General features: G+C 35.1%; 1 protein-coding gene across 1 annotated transcript in view; it reads right to left on the reverse strand.

The window, feature by feature from the left end:
* UHRF2 (ubiquitin like with PHD and ring finger domains 2) overlaps window positions 1–27,511 on the reverse strand; it is a 76,333-nt gene that overhangs the window by 20,345 nt on the left and 28,477 nt on the right. Inside the window, exons 4-6 of the mRNA XM_032477710.1 lie at window positions 17,076–17,294; window positions 4,424–4,533; window positions 2,009–2,195 (exon numbers count right to left, since the gene is read on the reverse strand). Of these exons, the coding sequence (XP_032333601.1) occupies window positions 2,009–2,195; window positions 4,424–4,533; window positions 17,076–17,294 (516 nt within the window). The remainder of the gene's footprint in view (window positions 1–2,008; window positions 2,196–4,423; window positions 4,534–17,075; window positions 17,295–27,511) is intronic.

Here is a 27,511-nt window from a genome sequence, read left to right on the forward strand (position 1 = left end):
TGGAAATCAAGATCTCCACTTAGACTCACCAGTTTTGTGATACTAGTCAAGCAAGTGGTTGAACATAGAAATATAAAGCTCAGGGAACACTGGACCTGAAAACAAATTCAGAACCATATGCTTGGTATTTAAAGTCTCACATAATTGCATGAGGTCATCTAGGGAGCAAGTCTGAAGAGAGAAAACAAGTGCTTTGGGAAACTCTGAAATATGATTGATGAGAGAAAACCAACAAGACACTAAGAAGGAAAGGTCAGTGAGGTAGGAGGAAAATGAGATCAGATGGTATACAACCTATAAAAGCACAGCTAGCAGTTGAGTAGTCCAGTAAGGAGAGGACTTTGAAGTGACCCTTGGGTTCAGCAGCACAAAATGTGCCTGTAAGCCTAATATAAGTATTTAGTGGAGTGGTGAGAAGGAAGGTCAGATTGGGGTGCTGGGGTATGAACAGGAAAAATAACAAATGGAAATAATCAGCACAGACAGATCTGAGAAACTTTGCCATGAAGAGAGCAGAGGAATGGAGTGGGCAGCTGGTGGGAGAAATGAGATCCAGGAAAGGGTACGTGTGTGTTTTGAAAACTCAAGAGATTCTAGGATACTAATGAGAATTACCCAGTAATAGCAATTTGGGAGAGGAATTAACTGCAGGAGTGACTTTCCTGAAAATGCAAAAGGATATGGGAACTGTAAAAACTGGAAGAAGGGTCCACATTTTAGAGAAGCAGGAACCTATCATCCACAGAAACAATAAGAACGTGAGACTTCAGAGGACATATAGTTACTGGTGATGGTAAAATTCAGGGTGTGACCATGTAAGGTAATGGCAGGGGGTGAAAGGAAGTTGTATCCTTTTCCTTCTCTCAAGTCTACAGCCTCTGTTGTAATACAAGGGCAACCTTTCCAACAGGTGAGGAGAGACCAAAGGGATGGAGGACAATCTATTCTTCACAATGATACCAGCTACCCAGTGGTGATGTTAGCATATTTCTGAGTATAGTATGTCATCCCTCTGACTGAATCCTCCATGCTAGCAACATGACCCATAGTTTTAAAAGAAGTCTTAATATGACATTAAGAAGTTCATTGTAACTTTAACTGGACACATTCTCCCCAGTCTCTTTTCTAATAATTTCTTTTTGTAGCTAACACTACTCAGTAGAAGTATATTTTGGCAAGTATATCTGACCTTGCTGCCTGGTTCTACTTATTAACCTCACAGGATTAAATATGATAATCCATATACAGAACTTTATTAGTGTTTAGCATATACGAAGCACTTAACTAATAAGTACTAAACTTAAGCACTTTAGTACTATTATAGAACATTTAACAGGTACATCTAAAATAACTGGGGAGGTGGGGAAGGGAACCATTCACAAAGGCTTCTCAGTTAAAGACATACTTAAGTGGAAACCTGAAGGATGTACATCATTCTGAAGTTAAGCAAAGAGGAAAATGTTTTCAAGAAGAAATATGTCAAGTGTAATCCCAGAGGAGAGAAAGAACATGACTTATTTAAGAAGCTCAAAGAGGAGGGAGGTTATAGCTCAAGTGGTAGAGCGCATGCTTAGCATGCATGAGATCCTGGGTTCAAACCCCAGTACCTCCTCTAAATATAAAGAAATAAATAAAACCAATTGCCAACCCCCCCAAAAATTCTAAAAGTCAATCTTCAAAAAAAAAAAGAAGCTAAAAGATATTTAATCTGGCTGGAGAATAGAGTATTTGGGGAAATAAAAAAGGAAAGTGGTAAGAGATACAGCAGAATCAATCAAGTAAAATACTGTGCAGAGCTCTGTACAGTAACATAAAGCCTCTGAAACAAAGGAGTAACTATCAAATTTGCATTTTTGAAAGAACATAGACTCCCTATTAGAGAAGGGACTGGAGGGGTTAAAAAATGGAGCTAGAGATCATCTTCAGAAATCTACTTTTGGTGGTTCAAATACGTATTTTACATTCAATTCTTAACATAGTAGCAACAAAAATCCCCTGATAATCATACCAGTATTCCTCTTCAGGGATCTTATCCAAAGGTGGATTCAGGCAGTAAATATGGTAGGCCATGTTGCATTCATCACATAGAACTTGCATGTTGGGTTCTTGTTTTCCACCACATATATGACAGGAGCAAGAACGGCATTTCTTAGTTGGGTCTCCACCACAAGAGTCACATTCAGGGTCATTCTTTCCTATCAAAAACAAAATTATAGCAAAACCAGTCTTAAAATTATTTTTATGTCTATGCATCTTACAAAGAAGAACCCATGACAATAGCATATAGCTTTTTTAAAGAAGAGAAAACAGCCAGAAGGAATAATCAAGTGTAGGACTTCTGGAGTTCCCCAAATGTGCATCAGGATGCCTAGGGGAAATGCAGAAAACTCACTGGGGCACCATGAGATGTTTTAAAATTTCAAGCGAAATACAATACTTGAACAAAGCTGTTTGGACCTAACTGCTTAGTAAATAGAACTGTTAGGTAACATCTATTCTGCAGATCCAAACCTTTCGTTGGGTGGACTGAACTAGGAGGAGTAGGTCTGTTAGGAGAGACCATTTTGGTTCCCATATAAGCTATGCCCCAACACACTGTTTATGAGTAATAGAAGTGGCATTTCTAATTGAGTTGATTTTTTATCTAAGTAAAATTGGCTCAGAACTCTGGCAAGTAAGAGGTTCCATTTACTGCCTCCTTTCCCCCTACCAGCCTCTCCAATCTAAATCCAAACACTTTGGCCAAAGTGTTCACTTGAAATTTTAAGTTATGCATATATACACAAAAGTCTTACAGTATTACTAATACCAAGAGTCAAATTTAAATGTTAATCAAGAGGAACAGTTGAATAGATTTTATGAAAAATAAGGTAAATTATAAAAACTATAATAAAGAGGTAGCCAAATATATTAAATTCAAAAAGGAAAAGGCAGAATAATTTTTTTAACAATTATATAAATACACAAAAATAAATTATAAAGATATAGAATGACATACGTTGTTTGAGTGATTACCTCTCATGAGTTCTATAATTTACACAGCTCTATACTCTGAATTTCTAGCAAGTGCTCACAATAAATCTGTGAGGAAACGTACCATATCTGAGCTGACTGAGCAATAAGGGAAATGGGCAACACTACCTGACAAATAAGAGGAGGAAAGGAAAAGGCTACCGATTTCAGTACCAACTTTCTGATATATCACACTGCCTGTTCTTGCTAATGCATGGAAGGTCACAATTTTGTTTTGCTTCCACTAATGTGGAGCCATGACAACATGTAAGCAATGGAAATATCACAGACCTAAAATGCCAAAGGCATGTCTAGATTTTTGGTTTGTTGAGTGATCTGCTCAATGGCAGTCTGGCTGTGGCTCTGAAATGGTTTCTTTACACACAAGTTCAAAGTTGTAGCTGTAGCATTAGGCAAAAGAGAGAACAACAAATATATTCAGACATACTGAGTAGGAGATAACAGAAAAACACAAGAAAAATCTAGTCAATCCTGTTTTTCTACTGTGTTTTACTGAGAGCAAGTATGTCACATTAAGTTTACTCAAGTTTCCTTTATTCCCAGAATATAACCATACAAACAATCATACACAGTATGCCTTATGATTCTTAATTCAAGTCCAGATGTATTAGCATTGCAGCCTCAAAAAAATGTGTAAGGTCTAGACCAATAACATGGAAGTCTATTTACTGATCTATTAAAAGTCTGGTCTTATTCTAATCTTGCGTAACTGTGGTAAGAGACTAGGCAGGACTCTTTAGTCCTGAATATATCTTTTCCAGAATATACTAGACATTGACACATGGTATGAAGTCACTGAGTTGCTCTCCACAAAAAAAGTTCAGAATTAAGAGAATATAAGACACTGTAATTTACTTGGAAAGATTAACAATTGAACCACGAATGAAAAGACCTAGAATCTAATCCTACCTCTGTTACCAACTAGCTGTATAATATTAAGGAAGTAAAATGTATTTTTACAACAAAGAGACAGGGTTACATTCTAACGATTATATAAACCTCATTCATTACCTCCCAGAAGTCCAGGGCTCAAACAGCATTATTCTTCTCAGGCTCCACTAGTATAAAAATAAGTCTCACTATTAAAAACTAATCTTAAATGACCACAATATTACCAAAGTGGGTTTTTAATTTGGACAGACTCTATAATATAGCAGTTCTCAAGAAAATGGCAATTAAATGCCAAGACGAGAAATTATTCCTTTGAAAACAATTTTATCATTTGAGAAAGTCCACTGAAGTAAAACGGATCTTAGATCAAAACTGTTGTCCTGAAAATAAATTTGTATGGTCTACAGTTTTATATTTCCTCAAATGTTATTCCCTGGCCAGTAAAAAATGCCAATTATGTACAATATATGAAGTCTCAGCCTGTAAGAAAAATCCATACTTAAAAACTTTCCATCTGCCAATGAAAGAGGATGGGCTCCAGGTTTCTCGATCTTGAAGATTTCATTTACGAATCTTATCTGGCAGTCATTTAATTTTCCTTCAGAACCCCTGTTTAAAAAAGGAAGAAAGGTTAACCTCTGCCAGCAAAATCTAAACCATATGCAAATACTAAATAAAAGTCAGTTTGGAAACTCAACACTATTTACAAATGGAGATTATAGCTATTCTAATCACTGAGTTATTGTTTCTGGCAGTAGGGAGTGTCCAGTGATTAATATATGAAGTTGAGTGAAACTTTAATATTAGGGGAAAAAATTTCAAGACTTCACTTAGACTATCTGGTGATAAGATAGCTATTATATAAATTTAATTTCAAGACTAGGTAAAATAATACTCCCAATTAAAACAAAAGATTTAAACATTATTTCCAATAAATGTGATAAATTTCTGGGTATATAGATAACCTCTCATTACAAAGAAAAGTCTTTCAAACACTAAGCCATATTTTTCAGACACGTTTAAAGCTGTTTGCATATACTTCTAAGTTTCCTGCTATGACTCTGGATTTGTGTATTTTTCCTTTTAATCTGTCAACTTTGGCTTTATATTCTTGAAGATATGTTATTGGGTACATACAGATTAAGGATCCTTATAAAATGTCTCTGTATCGTAAGATCTAAGCATCTTATGAAATGTCTCTATTTCTAGTAATGCCAAAGTGTACATTTGGTTTTTTTGGTTAGCATTTGCTTGGTGACTTTTTCAATCCTTTTACCTTAAAACTTAAAGTCAGATACATACAAATGCAGAAAACTGCACAGGTAAGTATATAGTTTAAACAACTGTAAAGTACACATCCTCGTAATCACCAGCCATGACTGGAGATAGGACTGTCAACTACCTCAGCACTTAATGTGCTCCCTCCCAATCTCAACCTCTTCACTCCCAACCAAGAGTTATGTTTACCTTAATTTTCTTCAATCTTGTCATCTGATTGCCTCCTTAAGCACATGATATAATTCCATGTTTCAAAAACTAAATTCCCACACAATTTTTTCCTTATGATTTGTTGAAGAATCACCATCAGTTGCCCTATAGAGTTTCCCATGGTCTTGATGTCGATGTTTGCATTTCCCAAGGCACTTTAAATACTTTTTTTGTCATTTGTATTTCCAGTAAATCAGAAGCTGGAGTAAAGGTCAAAAAGCCTTGGTTTGCTGCCTGTTTTTTTAAGTAAAGTTTTACTGGAACATAAGCTATGCCTATTCGTTTATGTGTTCTCCATGGCTGGTTTAGTGCTACAAAAGCAGAGTTGAGTTGTGACAGAGACCATCTGGTGGTCAAAGGTTAAACTACTTAACTACCTGGCCCCTTACAGAAAAAAATTGCTGATCCTTGCTCTAAATGCTTAATCAAACTCATTCATTTTTTGGGTAAAACCACCTATAGGTCTATTTTCATCAGTAAGCACCTAGTTATTCAGTTTTCTTTTCCTATGATGACAATAGCCATACATGTTCAATGCTTAGATTAATTTACCTGGGATTGGAAAATGTTGATATTCCAGTTCTATAATTCCCTTTTCACTTATTTGCTGGAATAATTCCATAAAGAGAAAACTGACCTCATCAATTATTTGGTGACTCAATGGTATAGCTCATATAACAAATGTAGATTAAATGCTTTCTTTAGCAGTTTTAAAAGAAGTAGTTCTCTAACATCCCATATAGGTGACCAATGAGTTTCTATACTACTAGGGGTTCACATATTTGAGGTGTTCCAATCCACTCTAGTTATTTTCTTTATTAGTGCTCAAATTGTTTCATCCTTGGCCAGTGGGATCTTCCAGTTGATTCCCCAACTTTTTCTGACAATTTTGCACTCATTGTGGGCTTCCCTGTTATCTGCAGCACAAGCTGTTCTTAGTTTATCTTGGACATTTTTTGTCCCCAGCCTGGAGCCCTATGTCCAAGGAAGCCTGGTTTCTTTAAGGTGGAAAGTTATTTCAAGACCACAATTTAGGCAGTAGGAAAGCTTACTGCGTCTGGAATGATCACTGTTTCCAGGCTCTTTTTCAGCAGATACAGCTACAAAATTTAGAAATACACATTAATAGATATACAAGATACCTCATGAGTTAATGCAGTTAATACATTTTGGTCAAATTCAGGACTAATGGGGGTAAGATTATTATTATTATTATTATTATTATTATTATTATTATTATTATTATTATTGGTAGTAGTAGTAGTAGTAGTAGTAGTAGTAGTAGTAGTAGTAGTAACAAAGCAGTTACATAACTGTTTCTCCTTTTACTTGCCAATCAGAAAATCTTAGTTCTGAAAGACACCAGGGATGCCTAAATTAGAATGCTACAAATACTTCTTTACTTTAACCCACATTACATGTAAGACATTTTCACTAGCTGTCATTATGATTACTGAAAATACTTTAAAATTTCTGTATACTTGTCATGCCTTACAGTTGTATCTACAGTGTCAAATCATAAACCATTACACACTATACTTTGTCATTTATATATCTCCTTTAGTCTTAGCTCTAAATCCAGGAATACTTTTAATGTTTATCACCATGCTTTATATCAAGTTGTCTTTAGTCATCTTGATGGCCTGAAGCTAGTTCTCTAAAAGATTCCCCAGGAAGGGTTCATGAGAACAATACCTTCCCTAATTCTTACAAGTTAATGGCAGTTTGTCTCTAGCCTTTATACTGAATGCCAGTTTGGCTGGACTTAACATTCTTGGCTTACCTTTTCTTGACTATGCACGTCTTTCTGGGTTGCTTCCTTGTGAGACTGTTACCCTTGGTTCCTCATTTTTTCTCTTTCTTCCAATTTTATAAGGGTTTGACATCAATGCTTTTCTTTTGCTTGCTTTTATAAAATTAATTTTCTTTAATTTCACCTAGGTTTGCTAGTTCACAGTCACAGAGCTCCATAGAGCTCACTGTTTTTGTTGTTGCTTTTTTGGAGAAGCATTCAAAACTATGGCTGCTAATATCTAATCCGACAGCAGCTCAGTAGTTGTCTGGGGCCAAGGCTGACGGCACTGGTAGTGACTGTAACTCTAATGGAGCTCATAGGGACTTCTGAGGAGTAATGAAAATGCTCTTTATCTTGATTACAGTGGTCACATAGGTATTTACACTTGTCAATATTCACTTAAAATATATGGTACATATTGCTTTAAGTTATGCCTCAAAAATTAATTTTTTTAAAAAGATACTATGGAACTTAACTTTCTGAAGACTCCTGCCTGTATTCCTCTCCCCTATTCTTAACTGTACCCTTTTCCCCTTTGTCTTTATTGTCCCTGTCCTACTCAATTTGGGTTGCATTTCCAGTAGTTTATTCTCGGTATGGGGCTTTGTCCTAGAATGGAATTTTAGCTGACTAAATTTGAGAGTTCATAGGGTTCTAATTTCTTCAGACTTTATCTTGCAAACTGCTTGCACTCATCCAAACTGTGGTGCACATCCCTTTGTGGCTTTAACTGCTAAATTACTTACTTACTGTTACATAACAAGTTACTCCCAAACCAGCAGCTTAAAACAAACATTACCTCAGTCTCCTTGGATTAGCAATTTCAGAGCAGCTTAGCTGAGTATTTCTGGCTCAAGATCTTTCTTCAGGTTTCAGTGAACCTGTTGATCAGACCTATAGTCTCATCTAAAAGCTCAAGTTGGGGAAGGCCAACTCCCCCCACCCAGAGGAAGTGATCTGTGAGACCCCCAAAATGGAAGCTTCAGTGCTTTCAAAACCCAATCTCAGAAGTGGTATATTATCACTTCTGCCACATACTATTGGTCAAAGAGCAACCTTAGTAAAATGTGGGAGAGAACTTTGCAAGGTGTGAGTACCAGGAAGCAGGAATTACTGGGAGTCATCTTAAAAGACAGGTCACCATACTTGCTACTCTCACCTGATACAGCTTGCTAGGTCACTTACTATTTTGGAGTTCTTAGGTCCATCATACATCCTGTAGTTACCCCGCCTCTCCTCTTGTACAGCTACAGATACCACACAGGTCTTGTAGCTTTCAGTTGTTTATCCCAGCAGCTATTTTGGTGTTTGTGGGGGATACCACATCATCCCTAAACAGCTGTTGATGTTGCTCTGAATTTTTGGATTAGATTTTTTCGTTCTGTATGTTACTACAAGGACATCTAGGGAGATTAAAACACTATGTTGTCATCTTCCTAGAATCCCCATCCATCCATATATTTTCAACATCTGTGGCTTCATATTTAAGGAGTCTTTCTCATAAGCTGTGTATCAGTTTTTTTTTTATTTTAATCTAGTCTGTTGATCTTTGTCTTTAATTGTAATACTGTTTATATAATATGATGGATGATGTACTTGTTTATCATTTTAGTACATCTTTTATTTTATCCACCTTTTTCTTATCCTTCTGATTGTCCTCTTCTGTATTATTCTAATAATTATTTTATTTTCATTCAATTTTCTAATTTTTTATTCCTTTTTAGTGGTTCTTATAGAATGCACCATTCAAACCTGACAAATCAATCTGATTAATTTCTGCTTTCATTACTTTCCTGGCTGTCAGAATCTTACAGCTTCATTTACTAACCCAATCCTTTGCAAGGTTATGCACTTTATTCTACACATATTTTAAACTTATTTTTTCAACAGTCTACTTGTACTTGTATAGTTAATTCTGTTCTTAATTACTTTCTGTATTTCCTCATTTCTGAGGTCATCTTCATTTACTGAAAGAACTCCCTTTAGTATTTCTTTTAGTGCAGGTCTGTTGGTATTGATTTTTCTCAGGTTTCGTTTGATAAGGTCTTTATTTTGGTTTCACTTTTGTAGGATATTTTCATTAGAAGTATATTTCTAGGTTGAGAATTTTTAAAGTCAGTGTTTCCAGATGTCATTCCACTGTTTTCTAGCTTACATTTTTTTTCTGGTTAAAACTCAGCTGTCTTCCCTTTGCTTGTATCTTTAGTTTTCAGCAGCCTTACTGTGGTATGCCACTGTATTTTCTTTATATTTACCCTGTTTAGGAGCCGCATAACTTTTTCAATCTTCAACTAATATCTTCAATCTTCAACTGATACCATTTACCAGTTTCCAAAAATTTGAGCTATTACATTTTCAACTTCCCTTTTTCACCTCACTCTCTTTTAGGGAACTATAAATAGATGTAATACATACCTTTTCGCCAAGTCTCACATGTCTAACAGTCTTTTCCATAGTATTTTCCATTATTTTTTCCAAGTTTTACTTTGGATATTTTTCATTGATTTGTCTTTGAGTTCACTAATCCCATCTTCTGCTGTGTCTTATCTGCTATTAAACCAGTCTAAGCAGGTCTTAGTTTTTGTACACTATTTTTCACTTCTTGACTCTCCATATGATTATAGATTATAGTAATTCTCAGTTGAAATTCTCTATGTTTTGAACTATTTTCTGGAGTATACTAATCACAATTACTGTAAAGTCCCCATCTGATAACTTGACCAAAATGAAGATCACCTATGACTCTGTTTCTATTGTTGGTTTCTCTTCTCCTGGTTTTTGGTTATGTGGCCTTGTCTTCTGGTAGTATAGTATTTTTGGTTCCATAGTGAACAGTATATATAAAACATAGGATTCAGACATTATCTTACCACTAAGAAGGTCCAATCTTCCTTCTGTGGTGGTTTAACATTTTAATCAGCAACTATGCTGAGTCAAGGCTGGTTTACAGCTTTGGTAAGCGACCTGTCTGCTTTAGCCATCTACAGTTTTCAGCTCAGAGTTTGTTGTGTATTCTGTGGGACCACTCCATCAGTGATCCCCAAATTTACTGCCTTCTAAGACTGCTAAAAACTCCTCTCTGCTTATTACTTACGTTTTTAGCCTCCTGCCCAGGAGAACCCAGTATTTGGCAAAAGCCCTGAGAGAAAACAAGTCATATGCTTAAGGTATCCCAAACATTTGCCAATAGCTCTGGTTTCTTGACCCCACACTGCCCCCAGCTGCTCAAGCTAGGTTTGCACTGAATCCATAATTAGCAGAGTCTCCAGGGCAAAAAAAAAAACTACAAAAGCTAACTGCCTTCTAAGGCTCTTAGAACTGCGCCCCTCTTCGGCCTTCAGATGACAACTATATTTGCTCTGGCTGGTCTAGTCGTTTTAGATAATAGGAATGTTTATCTACTGCCAGTTATTCTATCTGACCTAAAAACAGAAAACTCCTACACCTTTAAGTGTTTCAGTGAATGTCACAAAAAGATAGCTTAAAATTAAAAATCACTTTTCACTCATTTATCATTTTAGTTGAAGGCCTACTATACCCATTTCACCTGCACAAAACTGATGAAGCCACAGATCACAACCAAAACATGTAAATAAACTGTCAATTCATCCCTTCAGGAAATACCGTATTTCACTGAAATCTAACAGAAAATTGTAAAATGCATTATTTTATGCACTACCAAAAACGAAACTGGCCTGCAATGGGTCAGTCTAAGAATCTTCAAGTAAGGCTGGGGCACCAAATGGAAGCTAACAACTATAAGACGTTATTTTATAAAATCCCAAGAAAGAAAAAAGCGTGAGATGAAGTGTTTAAGAAGGATCCTCAAATAAAGCTAGGATGATAAACAGCTTCTCTCACATTAAAAGATAAATGCACAAACCACCTTGCTGATACAGAAAATAAACATGCCTGTTTCAATATTACCCCTGGGTATAAGGAGGAAAAACTATCTCCTGAGAGCTGAGCCACAAGATACGACTCATGCAGGTTTGCAGATATGAGTTCACACTACCAGTGTGGTCTAAAAAAGCTCAGGCAGAAACTTAAGTTAGATGGTACTACAAGGTGATTAGCAGAAATAAACTCCGATCTCTGAAAGAACCCAACTTCATTCAGTCCAATAGCAATTTTAAGATACATCCTAATTTCAGAGATGTTAAAATATGGAAAACTGTTAATAGAATATTTCATAGAATCTGAAATTTACTGAAAATACATTTTAAGTTATGCTTAGAACTAGGCCTGACACACAGCAGCAACCACAAAAAATCAAAGCATTAACACTGCAGTGGTATGACTGGCAGAACAGTAGGCCCTAAAGATGTCCATGACCAAAGCCTAGGAACCTGCGAATATATTACCTTACATGGCAAAAGGGACAGTGCAGGTATTATAAGTTAATGCCCCCTGAAATAGGATTATCCAGATAGGCCAAATATTATCACATGGGACCTTACAAAGCAGAAAAGAAAGAAAAAAGAACCTGAGGGAGATGTGACTACAAATGAACAAAGATGCAACTTTATTGGCTTTAAAAATAGAGGAAATAGGCCATGGGCCAAGGAATTGGAAGGCCTCTCAAATCTGAAAAAAGCAAGGAAATGAATTCTCCTTTAGTCTCCAAAAAGGAACACATCCCTGTTGACACTCGGATGTTAGCCCAGTGAAACCCATGTAAGACTTTTGACCTACAGAATTGTAAAATAATAAGTTGTATTATTTAGGCCACTAAATTTGTAGTCATTTGTTAGAGCAATAACAGGAAATTAATAAAAGAAGGGCAAGAGAGACAAATAAATGTCAGGTGATAATCAGTATCACAGAGAAAAATAAGTTAAAGGGAGAATTCATGTAACCTATGCCTGGTCTGTGTATATATGATCTTACATAGTATGATCAAGAAAGTCCTCTTCCAAAGTGATGTCCAAACAAATAAAAAACAGAGTAAGACCAATGAGTATCTGCGTGGAGCAGACCAGTCAGAAGAAACAGGAACTGTTTATATGATTAAGCAATGCAAGGAGGGCAATATGGTTGGAACACAGCGAGTTTGATTTATAACTTGATATAGACATCAAGTGTGTATTCTGTAAGAATGGTACATTCAATAATAAGATTAAGTAGAGATTTCATGATAAATCAGAATGGGTAAAATTCAGTATATAAAACCCGTGGAAAAATGATAATGTGAACAAAGTACATCCATAGTTTTAGTAAGCTTAATTTTTTTTTTTTTTGCTATAGGAGTCAAATTCTACTTAAGACTATTTAAGCTAGTATAATTTCATGTGGTATCAAATATACATTACAATAGTAAGTGAACAAGTATTTTGAAAAATGGATTTAAATCCTAAACTTGTTTTGAATTTTCTTCAAAGGTAAAATAGAAACAAAATGACAATTTAAATATAGAGGCTGATAACTAGAATTAGACAGTTTAAGCATATTCACTTTTTGGTACTCACAAATTAAAAACAGAAACAAGCATGAACTTTAACTCCAAGTTCCCTTATCAAATTTCCAAGGCAGATAAAAAATCATGTCCTCTATTTGCTTCTTCCTTTGTACCTTCAATACAATAGAGAGGATCAAAGCTGAAGGTTGTTAGATCTTTATAAAAGTCTAGTAAAACTGATAAACCTTTGCTGAGATTAATTAAGTCACAAACTAAATTCAGGAATAAAAAAGGGAACATCATAATAAAATCCGTATACATTAGAATATGAGGCCACCAAAAAAACTTAAGACAATAAACTAAAAATAAAATAGGTTCCTAGAAGAATCCTATCTGAAGAAGAAACAGAAAATCTTAATAGTCCTATAATCATTACAGAAACTTATCAAAGAACTTTCCCACAAAGAATACTGAGCCCCAAAGAACGTTGCTGAGAAGTCCTACCAAATATTCAAGAAGAGGACACAAAACTCTACCATGTGATAGTAAAGGATGGCTAGATAGAAAGTAACATACAAATTTCATTCATTAACCTAAATGCAAAATCCTACACAAACTATTGTCAAACCAAATCCAGGAAAGCATACTTATAAAATAACTTATCAAACATAACTATTAGTAAAAATTTCAAAGTTTTTTCTTGGCGATCAGAGGAAAAAGAGATTCCTGCTCTCAACACCTCCTTCCAACAATGTACTAATAGGAAACTAGTGAATAAATACAAAAGGATGGAATCAAAGGAAAAAGACAAAACAAAAATGTCACAATTCACAGATGATTACAATCATAAAAAACCCTAAAACGACCTACATGTAAATTAAAATTAGTAACTTGAGTAAGCCTATTGGATCCAAGATCAAAGGTTACTTGTATAAGAGTAACAGAAAAATGAAATAAAAAAACATTTATAGTAACAAGTAATATCTAAGGTTAAATAAGGATAACAGAAACATAAGATCAGACGTCTGGAGAAAATTATATCAAGCAGAACCATTTAATTGCCAACATTCAAATATTTTCAACCAACAAAAACATTTCATATGGTTCAACCTAATCAAAATATGACAAAATCATATTAAAGACCTAAATAAATTGAGAGAAATCACATTCATGCATTAGATTTCATGCAGTATCTATCAATTTATGTGAAAATTACCAAGATGACTGGAAAACTCAAATGAAAGCGCACATAGCTGAGAACTGAGAAGATACTGAAGAAAGAAGTTGGAAGACCTGCTCTGTCATATTATGAAAATGTGGAACCAATGTAAGGACACACATAACAGACCAATCGTACAGAAATCAGATGGTTGCATCAAATATAAAAACACTTAAAAAAAAATAAAGATACCTAATGAAGTGATATTGAAGATCAATGAAGGGAAAATGGGCTTTTCAATAAATGGTGCTAGGGAAAATGATTATTTATATGTATCAAGGTAAGTCAAACCCTTACCACACACTGTACAAAAAACCTACTTCAAGTGGATTAAAGACCTAAAGAAAGGCAAAATCATTAAACTTTTATAAGGTAATAATGGAGAATATGTCTTTATGCTCTCTGGGTAGGGAAAAGTTTCTGCCCCATGACCCTATTTCATGTTTTATTGAGATAACTTTCCACTGTGTAAGTTTAAGGAGTACAACATGATTTAATATATGGATATATTGACAAATGATTATCACAGCAAGTTTAGTCAACATTCATCACCTCAGTTAGTTTTTTTCCTTGTGATGAGAACTTAAGATCCACTCTCTAAGCAACTTTCAAATACACAATACAGTATTGTTAATTATAGTCACAGGGTACATTATATCACTAGACCTTATTTATCTTACAACTGGAAGCTCGTACCTTTTGACCATCCTCACCCATCCCTCACCCTGGCCAACTCCAGAAGACATGGAAAGGCTAAACACTAGGGGAAATTTTTGATAAACTCAACCACTTAAAATTAAGAATACTGTTCAAACACAGTGAGAAAAGATAAGCCGCAGAACTGGAGTAGGTATTTTCTCTACATGTAACTGAAATGGTCAAGTCTCTACAACTAGAACTCCTAAAAATCAGTGAGACAGACTATCTAGTTACCAACAACAACACATACCAATGTTTGGAACAGGATCCTTACAAGAGATATACAAATTGCTCATAAATCTAAGGTTCTCAATCCCATTAATAGAGAAATGTAAATCAAAGCCACAATGCTATATATATTTTATATACCAACCTGATTAGCAAAAACTCAAATTTGACAAAATTAAGTATGGTTAGGAATGCAGAGCAATGGGAACTCTCATTCTACCGTGGAAGTGCAATCTGGTACAACCACTTAAATACTAGGTCCTATTAAAGTTGAAGACGTGCAAGTTCTACAACCAGCAATTCTACTTCTAAACAAGATATGCCCTACAGAAACTAACGCACATAACCACCAGGACACAGGTATTACATCATGGCAGTACTGTTTGTAACAGCCCCAAACTATCTATCAACAGAAGGGCATATTTATATCTTTACTTTGATTATTTATCCACTCTTTCCAGTGAGGGGAAAGTATTTCTAACCATGATAAAAAAATCTCATCCACAAGCCACACTGGCTCCTTTTTGGCTCTTGTATTTCTAATATGTCTAGTGAAAAATGACAGTGAACATAATGCTTTATGGACACTGTTTTACTGTTGGAATAGCTACCATATAATTGTTCTCTAGTGAGCTAGCATTTGCCTATCTATAATTTCCATACAATCTCAGTTTTCGTCTCTAAAGCCAGAATGCTCCACTCTAATTGTACCTCAGAATTACTCAGGAAAACATTTTTTAAATAGCAAGCCTTTTAACCTCAATGTTATGAGTACTGTTATATCCTCCCATTATATATACAAGCTTTTTTTGTACTTTCTACACTCAAGTGCATTATAATAATCCCTATATAACTAAGCTATATAGACACTTTCTCCTTTCCTTCATGATTTGCATCCCTATCAGAATTTCAAGCGGCTTGGAAATCTGTTAATTGAGTTACATCCTTAGCCTGGCAATAGAAATCACACTTGTGTTTGTAGAATTTCTGAAACTATAAACTCACAACATTCTTTTTCTTTTTTAGGAATCAGCAAACTTTTTCCATGAAGGATCAGAGAGTATGTAAGATTCTGTAAGCCTCAGTTGCAATGAATCAACAATGCTATTGGGCACAAAAAACAATGCTATTGGGCACATGTAAATAGAAGAAACAATCCATTTTTATAAAAATGATGGAAAATAGGCATTATTAACATTCTTTTTGTATTTACTCTTTTTTTTCTTTTTCAGTTTTATGAGCTAATACATTAATGAATGGGCATTGCAGGGTCCCAATAAGGCTTTATTTTCATAACAGGTAGCTAGTAGGCTATAGTTTCCCAACCCCTGGTTTATATTATTAATCATAACTCATCTTAGATTTGTCACCTCCATGTTATAATAGATATATTCATTATATATATACGCATTATACATATGTAATATATATAATCAGTTAATCAGAACTTGACATAAGTATTAGTTTGGCTGCTTCCCTTGAGAAAAAGAAAACAGTCAGGGTCATTCCAATATCCCCAAAGCTCAACACAACAAATGTACTTCTAAGAATTCATTCTGAAGAAGAAATGCACGAAAATGCATATATAAGCAAAAATGCACATATAAGGTTGTTTAGTTAAACACTGTATTAAAGAACTGGAAACATTTTAACAGGCTTTTAAAAAAAATTTTTGGACTATTTATCCTATAAACTTTATTCAGAAGAACTGAAAATAGAAAGATGGTAATATTTTCCCAAGTATAAAAAGTTAGCTTTGAAACAATGCATACTGCTGTAACACTTAAGGGAAACATTTAGAAGTATTTCTTAAAGAATTAACAATGGAAACATCCGAGTTATTTGGTATCTTGGGTAACATTTTACATTGTGCATTCTCTTCACTAAGCTTAAGTTCTTAATTTAAGGAAAATTACTATGAAGGAAAATTTCTGCTAGTCTCACAAGTCCAGCAGAGTTGGTTAGATTAGCATTCACTGCTGTTACATCAACACAGATCCTCATAGAAACCATAGCTATTGAAATGCTTTTGTACATTATTTGGTTTAACCTGTAAGAATCCTGTGTGGCGGGCAAGGATTTCTCTAATTAAATATTCAGTTATTTCCAAGGTGCTTTCATAGTCTTAAAGTTGCAATGGAGATGTAAGGGTTATTCTTAATTAAAAATTTTTCAAGAATTTATTTAAAAGTTCTCCTTTAGTATGGAAATTTCTATCCTTCATAGATTCCATCCTTTTTACTAAGGAATGTGTGCTTAATACCTAAAAATTACATTCCTTGATTAATTCAGTAATTAAATGGCATCACTGAAGAGAATCTTACCCCAAGAAAACAGTCACACGAATTTCTTTTTTGGTCCTTGAGATTGTCTTCAATGTGGTAATTTCTGCATCAAACCAAAATCCTCTATTACTAGGACTTTCTACATTGTAATTAACCATTACCACATCACCGATGTTTAGCTCATTCCATTTCAAAGTGGTTCTAGCTCGTGGTCGAAGATCCTTGACGTTTATTTCTACAGTACCACTTTCTGGATATCTGAGGAAGAGAAAGAATAATCATAGAACACTGCTTATGATTATCACCAATGAAGACTAAAATTATATATAACATATATAAAAACCTAATCATCATATTCTTAATGGCACTTAAATGATACTTATTCCTAATTTTGACTGCCAGAATAAATAACTCTTGCTAAAGCATTAGTAAGACATTCTTTGCTACCTTGGGAGAAGAATGAGAGCAGGGGTAAAATAAAAAACCTAAGTTCTTTTTGCTCCACATTTTCTTAACCCAAGTTTAAAAATTAGCTTAATAAAAGACTAGATGCTTACCTCTTCCTAAACTTGGAACCAGTTTATCAAGTTCTGCCATTTGCTTTAATGCATAATAAGAACATAAACCTAGTACATTTTCAATGGCCTCCATTTTTTCAGGAAGAGAAAGATTAAGATTCTAGTTCTTACGTGTGGCTAGCTCCTTAGTAATGATAAAACAAGCCAACAAACAAAAAAAAACACAAAACACAAAACAATCCTGGAATTTTATATGTATCACAAAGTAGAACCACATGAAAGAATTCTAGCAAAGTCTTCATTTTATTTGAATTTCTCAAGGTAAGCTTAATAAACCTAAACCTGACCTGATACTAAAGCTTTAGAAGATTCCTGAATTTTTGGCCTGACATCTGGTATCAACAGGCCAAAGGTAGCAAAATAACAGTCCACAGTGGTTTCTCTAAAATTAAGATCTGTCACCTTCATGTATTGCTTGGTTAAAGAGGGACAAGGAAATGAGTAATGTCTGGTTCCTGCTTTTGGCAAGCTCAAACCTACTGGGGTAGGCTGAAGTACTATAGCAGTGGTTCTCAAACCAGTGTTTCTATCTGGGAACATGGTACAAATGCAGACTTTCAGGTTCCACTTCTGATCTGAGTCAGAAAATCCAGGGATGAGGCCCAGCAATCTATTTTCACAAATCTCAGTAATTCTAAAGGACTCAAGTTTGATAACCTACTGTGCTAAAGACACACAAGAAGAATTAAATATCATACCCCCGTGTGACAGCATTAACAAGGTAGAGACTAAGAGAACAGACTGTTAACCCTTAACCAACTGAATGAGCTACTCAAAGTGTGGGTGTGAAGTTAGAAGCAGCTCTAGCAGCTAGCCTTGGATCTTCTAAATTAAACAAGTACTATGGTGGCCTAGGACTCTCACAGTATATCTAATTCATTTAGAATCAATGGTTATTAACCTTGGGTTGGATCTTTAGTTAACTGACTAATTTAATCAAGTTTGTTCAAATTTTAGTTAATTGGGGGGAAAAAATCTCAGGATTAGCAAGGGACCTCAGAGGATCTGGTCCATTTACCCTGTCACTGCCACAATTTTTACCACAAGCCTCCGAGATAACCATCCAACCTCTGCTCAGTAAGTGATGTGAGGGCAGTTTCAACCCTAAGAAGAGCCATCTGACCTTCACATAGGTCTGACATAGAAAAGAGAATATACTTGATAATGGATCAAAGATAAGCTTTGCAACTCCTTCCATGTTTAAGTTCCATCAAGAAATCTATACACTCTCTCCACGAAAGAACTAATACTTGACAATTTAAAGGTCCGTGCTACCCTCTCTTCTAAGTAAGAACATTTTAAATAAATACCCTTCAACTTGTATAAGCTTTTGAATCCTTTATCACCCTGGTGTCTTCACTCAAAATATATTCTATTTTTAGCTTGCCTGGGTTTAAATTCCATTTTAGCTTCTTGCTGTGTATCCCTGAGAAAGTAAATTTCTCTTAGTTTCTCCATTACTCTCTCTCACATGTAAAATATACCTAATGGTAACTAACTGTACCTCATATGGTTGTTTTGAGAACTAAAATGAGAAGACTTGTAACTAGGTATTTAGGGCTTTTCTAACTCTAAAATTGTGACTGTTTCCTGACTCAACATTCTTCAGGCCATATAGGATAAAAAAAACTATTCTTTTAGATGAGATTTTTTTTCTGAGCTGTAATGTGATAATTATATTTCCGACATCATGACATGACCATGTATTTCTGTATGTTTAATACAGTAAAAAAGCATATTTCACTGGCAAAAAGTTCTCTATTTGCCTGAGTTTGTCAAAATTAGATACCAAGAATGAAAATACTTCAAAATAGAGAACCTCAATCAAGTTTTAAAATTATATATAAAAACACGCTTATTGGAGATAAGTCAAAATAAATCATTCCTCACATCAAACAAACAAATTTAAGCTATGTTTGTCCTGAAACTAAATTTACACGGTTTCAGAACAGAATTTTATGGTAGAGTATATGGACAGATAATTTTTATGCACAAAGTGTGTAAAAGTAAACCATGAAAATGAAGTATACTTTTTTCTAATGCTACTCAAAGAGAAGTCAGTTGCTATATAAAATGGCAAACATGGAAGGGACCCATAAAACTACTCTTACTAAAGTCAAGAACATGCCTAGGCTCAAGTATCACTATTATTCTTTTCCTGGGCATCTTCATCTACACATATCTTAACATCACATAGAATGATGGCTCAAAAGCTCCAATCTAACCCCAATTTTTCTTTTCACATTCATATATCCAACTACATCTCTAACTGATGTCTCAGGAACAACTCAAATTCAAGAAACTTTTCCATCCCATAATGTGCTGATGCTCAATATTCTCTATAGGAAATTTTTCATATTCCCAGAAACTAGGAGTTATCCCCCTTCTGCTATACTGTTAAGACCTTCGTGTAACTGTACCCACCTAGCGAAGGCCTGCATTTCTCTGAGACTACTGTCAAGGCTCAACACATCTCCCTATCTTTACAATTAGGATTACACCTTAGATTCCACCATACTTTTGCCAAAGATTCTAAAAACATAGATCTACTTAAAACATTGTGAAGTTTGGTAACAATCTGTTCATAGGTTGTGGGGAAACAGGCATTCTCATACATTGCTAATGGGAATACCAAGTGGCACTGTCTCCTTGTAGAAGGGAATTTAGCAATACCCAGCAAAATTGGTTATATATTTACCTTATGATCCAGGTAAATTCCTGATCCAGGAATTCCACTTCGAGGAACCCATCACAAACATAACAAAACCCCATGGAAAAACACATACACAAGGCTGTTTATAGCCACACTCTGGAACAGCAGGACTAGAAACAATTTAATGTCCATAATAGAAAACTACTTAATATATGATACGATTATATAACAGAATATTATGCTCCTATAAAAAGGAATATGGTATCTGTTCTGGAAAGATACATTAACACAAAAAGACCCAAGATGCAAACAGCATAGTGTGTTACTTTCTACCCAGTGTGTGTGGAAATATATATTTGTATACGTACATAAAGAGGTGTGTATGTATGTGTGAGTGTATATGTAATTATACATACACACTTATATTTTGAGACAGAATGATAAACCAAAACTAATATAGTTACAACAAAAAGGTAAAAAAAAATAGGGTAGAAGGAACCAAGATGGACACTGTTCTGGAGATGTACCTATAGAACCATATAATGATTCACATGATTATAAAACAAAACTTACAAAGTATGAGAAATTCCTAAAAGCCAAAAGCACAATGAAAAAAGTCACTTAACTACAGAGAAAAACTATTACAAGTGACTTGAAAATACACTATATTAACTGTACATCTGTAATGGAGCTACAATTACTTACTAAGGACATAAAGTAAAACACATAACAAGTTTTCACTAATCGTATTGTTTGCATTAGCACTGTTAGCCTGAAACTACCATATAAGTAGAATAAAGCCTATCAATGGTGGCATTATTAGGTACTGTAATTTTCAAGGTTAGAGAAAAAATTATACAAGGTTAGAAATGAAATTATAATCCTTCAACTCAAAATTTCACTGGAAATATCAATACAAACATTTCCTAGCTGCGTCCAATGTGAAGACATAGAAACACAAGCAAAACAAACGTCAACGAACAGCCGACTATATGCTCTAACAGAAAAGAACTAGGGCTCCTTGAAGAAATGGTGGAATCCAGGCTTGGCAGCAAATAGAAGAGCCTGGGACATCCTGCTGTACCCAAACCTAAAAGAAACCCTAAAAAAACCATTATGTCAGGTTCAACTTGAAGGAGCCTCCCCAGGCCAGGGATGAGACAATATGGGCACCAAAAAGAACTAAGGTATATGAAAGTAAGTATTAAAATCCATTCTTCCATAATGGTACTTTGTAAAAATCTCCCTGGCCAACTTTTGAAGGATGCTAGTGAATTTACTCATCCTGAACACTGAAAAAGTTAAATAATCAATAGTTTACCCTACCTTTCATATACAGAACAACTGGTTAAGGATAATTTTTTATGAAAGAATTATAGCTAATAAATTAAAGAAAGAATGTGTCACCATTTTTACTGCATTTAATGCAACAGTGGATCTAGGTAGTTTTACAGCTGCTAAAACCATCAAAAGCTGGCAACAAATTTCACAATGGATGGATCAGGCTGACAGCACCCAAACGTTACCACAAAAACACAAAGGTATTACATGTCTCCCAATGATATGCAATAGGTAAAAAAAAAAAATACAATCTCTCAACTAGTCTTATCAAATAACAGAATTTAAATCCAATCAGGCCTCTAAGTACAATGATCTCTCCTTACTCCATGGTCCTGCATCAGTAGATTCAACCAACTACTGATAGAAAATATTTGGGAAAAAAATTCTAGAAAGTTCCAAAAAGAAAAACTTGAATTTGCCAGGCTCCAGCAACTATTTATACAGCAGTTACATTGCATTTATAACTATTTACAAAGAATTTACATTGTATTAGATATTATAAGTATTCTAGAGATAATTTTAATCATATGAGAGAAGGTACATAAGTTTTATGCAAACATGCCATCTTATACAAGGGACTTGAGCATCTGTGGATTTTGGTATGTGTGGGGGTCCTGGAACCAATCCCCCATGGATACTGAGGGACAACTGTATAAACTTTCAGGAAATGAGCACTAACAGAGGAACATGCTAAATTCCCCTACAGAGATGTCATCAGTAACATTCAGACTGTGGGAAAACTGAATCGACTGTCTCTTGTCTTGTACAAATAAATACCAAGAAAAAAGTAGGGGGAATTTGTGGGCTCAGTCTTAACCTATCAACTACATGCAATGAGTAGACCTTGATTTTGATCCTTATCTGAACACCCCAAGTAAGTTTTTTACAAAGACAACTAAAGACATCAATATTTACTGGTTATTCGATTTTCAGAAATAATTATGAATTTCACGTGGCATTTGTTGTTGGTTTTTTTTTTAAAATGTGTTAGGGTCCTCAAAACCACCTCAGATTCAGTGATTTGCTAGGGGAACTCAAAGGAAAATATATAGTTGTTCCCATGGCTATGGTTCACTACAGTGAAAGGACACAAAGCAAAACCAGCAAAGGAAAAAGGCCAACGAGGTGACATTCAGAGGGAAACCAGGTGCAAGTTCAAGGAGTCTTCTCCCAGTGGAGTCATACAAAATGTACTTAATTCCTCCAGCAACAAATTGACAACATGTGTGAAATATTATCTATCAGCGATGTAAAGAATGCTCAAGATTTTTATTAGGGATTGGTCACTCAATGTCTAGCACATACCAAAATTCCAGACTCCCAGAAGCAGGAGTTCAGCATAAACATACCGTTTACACAGTTTAGGCACAGTGAACCTTTTTTTTTTTTTTTTAATCGGGGAATAATGAGAATCCTCCTGAAAACTAAGTTTCCAAACACCTAAAGGTCAACTAAACACAGACCTTTCAGAGAGTAATAAATATCAGGTCTGATACGTTAGCTCTTTTCTGCACATTTTAAAAACAATCCTTTCACGGGGGAGGGCATAGCTCAGTGGTAGAGCGCATGCCTAGCATGCATGAGGTGCTGGATTCAATCCCCAGTACTTTCGTTAAAGAAAAAAAAAACCTAATTACCTCCCACCAACAACAATACATAAAATTTAAAACAAAACTGAAGAAAAACAATCCTTTTAGCTCTTTTGTCTGTTGGATTTTCTGAGATGTCAAGATGAAGATGAACCTATGAAAGACAGGGAGAAAGGGTAGGTAGGATTAGGTAGCAAAAGCCCTTAGACGATGATGCTGGTCTGTCACTTTGAAAGGAGAGGGAGGAAGAGTTAAGCAGGGAAGGCATCACAGTGTAGTACAACTCTGACAAAGTCTTTGTCAATGTAATGGTGAAGTTCTGGGGCAAAGACTGACCATGAGCTCCCCAAATGGGCCCAAGTGCCAGGCCCCAGAACTCCTGCCACACTTTGTCACAGGCTGGAGAATGGCAGGAAAGAGTGTGGCTTTGGCTCAAACACTGTGACAGATCTCCCAAATGCTGTGGCTAAAAGTTATCAGCTAACTGCATTCATTCCTTGTAGCAAGTTATTTCTTGGAGATCTGAGGAGTGTGCCCACCATAGCTCAGTGAAAGCCATTTCTGGTTGAAATGACGTAAAGTTGTGACTTGCTTTAAAATAATCCAGTGGTGCTTGAGGATGCTGGCACGTGGCAAACAAGGTTGTCTAGAAATTCATAATGGTTGAAGCTAAGTGATGAGTTCATTATACTTTCTCTCAACCTCTGCATAAATTCAAAGATTTCTACAATAAAAATAAAATGCTTGTGGTTCAAGTTAAAATCCAAACAAAAGGTTATTGGGCTCTTGCCACTTTTAGAAGTTTCCCACAAGTGTACAAAAGTGAAAAAGTTAACATTCAAGACTTACAATGAGGACAAGCAGCCTCCTGCACCACCCCACCACACTCCTGACTCCTATTCCCCAGATATAACCATTTTCAACTCTCAGCTGTTTCTTTTAAGTAACATGTTTATACATTGCTTTTTACTTTAAACTGTTATTTTACCCATCCCTCACGCACAGTTCATTTGCCTCCATCCTCCTCTTCCTTATAATTGTTGGGACTGCTCTAAGTATTAACATATTAACAACTCTTAAGATAGAGGTAGGCACTATTCATCTTTTTACAGATGAGGCACAGAAGTTAAGTTATTAGGACAGTAGTAGGCAGCAGAAACATGACTCAAACTCTGACCATCTGGTTCTAGATCCATACTTTTGCAAGGATTCACAAACTTTCTTGCTGTTAAGCACATTATAAAAACAGCTGTTTGTAAAAATCAGTATTTTTTCCACATGTTGAGTAAGTAAGTGTTCACAGCTAAATAATAAAGTATGATTTAATTACATGTCCTTTCTTCCATAGCTTTGTTTTCCACTGAGTGCTTAATTTTCTTTCTGGTTGCTGCATGCTCAGTTTTCTATGTACCTATCATTAATTATCTCCATTCTGCCACAGTTAAAACTCTTCTACATTGAGACATTTCAGGTACTCTACTAATCTTTTGGATTTTAAAACATCTGTTAGAGACCTCTGTCCTACTCTAATCTGGGCAGCTTGCTCTTTAGGCCTAGATCTGTTCCACAGCTGTCATGCTGACATCTCCTTTCATTACTTCCTATGTTGAATTCTGTTCCCTGAATATCACTTTTCCTCTTTCTTGGTTTAAACCTTGAGTAGGGTGGAAGCAATTAAAATGTTCTTTTATATTAATGAATCAAACCTCTTGTTCTCAGTTTTATTCCATGTCTATTTCCAAAGTACCTGGTAAATCCAAGGCCTCAGCCTTCCAAAGTTTCTTCAATACCAGTTTACTTGCTTGTTGTTGGCTTCTCATCCTTTGGTTTCAGCTTTTTTCTGGCCTGCTAAGTTAGTTATCTTTTACCCATTAGCTTCTTACCTTTCAAAATTTTGTTGCTTTCTCGTCTCTCTTACTTGTATCATATTTTTTGTCCTTGGGGGCTATGCATTTATTCTTTTATTGTCTTCTAGGAAGGTTTAAGGAGTGGAGACAAACATGCATCTTTATCTGCCATACTTAACTGGAAATCTTGAAATTCACCTTTATTTTCATTTCTTACTAATTAAATACCATATACCTCCTACACTCCAGCCATACTAACCTACCCTCTTTATTTCCTACTTACTTATCTTTGGTATCCAGCTGTTCTCCTTCAAGAATACAGAAGTATCTTCTCTACCTTGTATTCTCAGAGCTTTAGATATATGCACACCTAGCTTTTAGAGTGTCTATCACAATACTCTTACGCTGTGGAACAGCAACTTTTCATTGAGAAGCAGGCACCATGTTCAAATTTTATTGTATTTGGGATATACCAGGCCCACAAATGTTTGGAAACATGCAGTTCATTAAATAGAAAAATCCTGCTTTTATATATAACTAAAGCTCTTAATAAATTATGACCACTGTGTTTCAAAACAATCTCCTTGATTCTGCTCTCTCTTCTTCCTGAGAAGCTTTAATCTAGATAGGCAAGTGGGAACCAAGAACTCTATACAGAGCTAATAAGAGAAAGGCTTTCAAAGATTATGTTTTTAGTGTTCTTAAAAAGAAGAAACTTGTAGTCAGCTCAACTGTTAATTATACTAGTACTCAAGAAAGTCTTTAAGTATAGGCAGTCTCCAACACAGCATTCCCTGCCTCCCATTAGGTCTGGCTGAAGATAGCCACTACAAATTGGTCAGCATTTGCACTGAGAAACTGTGCAGGAGACTGTATGAGACATTTTGTGAAGTGCTGGAAGTTTGAAGAGTTTCTAAAACAGGGCTCAACATATCCCCAGAGACCTGAAGCAGAGAGGTGCCAATGTATCAAGACTCATTTTACATACACAGTACCACAAGCCAACACATACCTTCTGGAAGGATGAGACTAGGGTCCTCTTTTTCTCTTATACTGTATGACCTACTGTTCTCAGAACCTTAAGTCAAGGTATTATTTTAACATAGGTATAAGAAATTATTCTAGTTAGCTACTTTGCATCTTTGAAAGTTTAGAAACACTTTGGTGTTATAAAGTCTATATACTCAGATAAGCCTTAAATACCTCTAAGCTTGTTTTCCCAGTGACACTTTCATTGCTCCAGATATATTTCAGTTATCTTCTAGAGCTATCTTTCAGCATGTATGCTTTTGATTATCCTAAACTATGTGACATCTTAGCAAAAACCAATTTTGTTTTCAATTGACAAAACACTCAGTAAAGCCTGCGGAATTAAATTTCAGGGAAATTGATTAAGTACTATTTTTAAAATAGGTTTATTATAAAATAGTAAAACTGCATTTCCTTAGGTGACTTATAAGCTAATAATTTTAAAAGACAAACTGTATGTAGCTAACAAATATCCCCAAAAACTTCCTTCAGAACATTGATTTCTGGGGTTAATATGCTTAAATAAGGATAAGATTCATCGGGAGGCATATTCTAGTTTAGCACATTTTTAATGTCATACCACGTGTAAAAAGAAAGCATTTCTTATTCTAATAAATATCATTATCAAGTTTCACACCTTAAATGTGAAGCCTACTAACAGACAATAAAGAACAACTTATTTAAAACTGCTAAAAGTAGGACTTTTATATTACATGGAAATAAATCTCTTGTTGAATACATTAACAATGGTGTTTAACTGTTCTGATAATAGTAGAAACAATATAACTTGGTGTTACTTAAGAGTACTTACCAAAATATAACCTGGCTTTATTAATAAATGGAAAGCAGAAAGTTTGATTGATGCTTATTACTGGGTACTTTTCAAGGTTATTAGGGGGTAAAAACATGGTCAAGTAGATATTCACATGTGAGGAAATTAAAGCTGAAAGAGTTCAAACAAAACAAAGCAAAAAACAAACCAAAGACCTGGAATTCAAACCAAATTCTGATTCTAATTCCTGAAACTATACAGCCTGTAAGAAAACCAAATGCTCTGTATCCTTAATAGGCTCCTGGGTTACCTGCTTAAAAAGCAGGTTCCTGGGCTCTATTCTAGACCCATCCAATGCAAGAAGTGGTGGTAGGCTTTGGTGTTCCTAGGAATCTGCATTATAAACACCTTAACTTGGTGAATCTGCAGTGTTGCTGATCATTTTTTTGAGAAATATTAAAGTAAAGGAATGATGTATAAAGTTGAAAAGGTGAAATCAACTGATAACTGTAGTCATTTTTCTAAGCACTAAGTGATCTTTTAACATAAGAGCACAATAAGGTCAAAGACCATTTTCTGCACTCCTTTTGACTGTCATCCATTCAAAACTGCAAGTCACAGAAACAGGAAATACTCCAAGTCTTTGGCAAACATGTCAGTAACAAC

The sequence above is a fragment of the Camelus ferus genome, chromosome 4 (genome assembly GCF_009834535.1).
Source record: "Camelus ferus isolate YT-003-E chromosome 4, BCGSAC_Cfer_1.0, whole genome shotgun sequence".
Lineage (NCBI taxonomy): Eukaryota > Metazoa > Chordata > Mammalia > Artiodactyla > Camelidae > Camelus > Camelus ferus.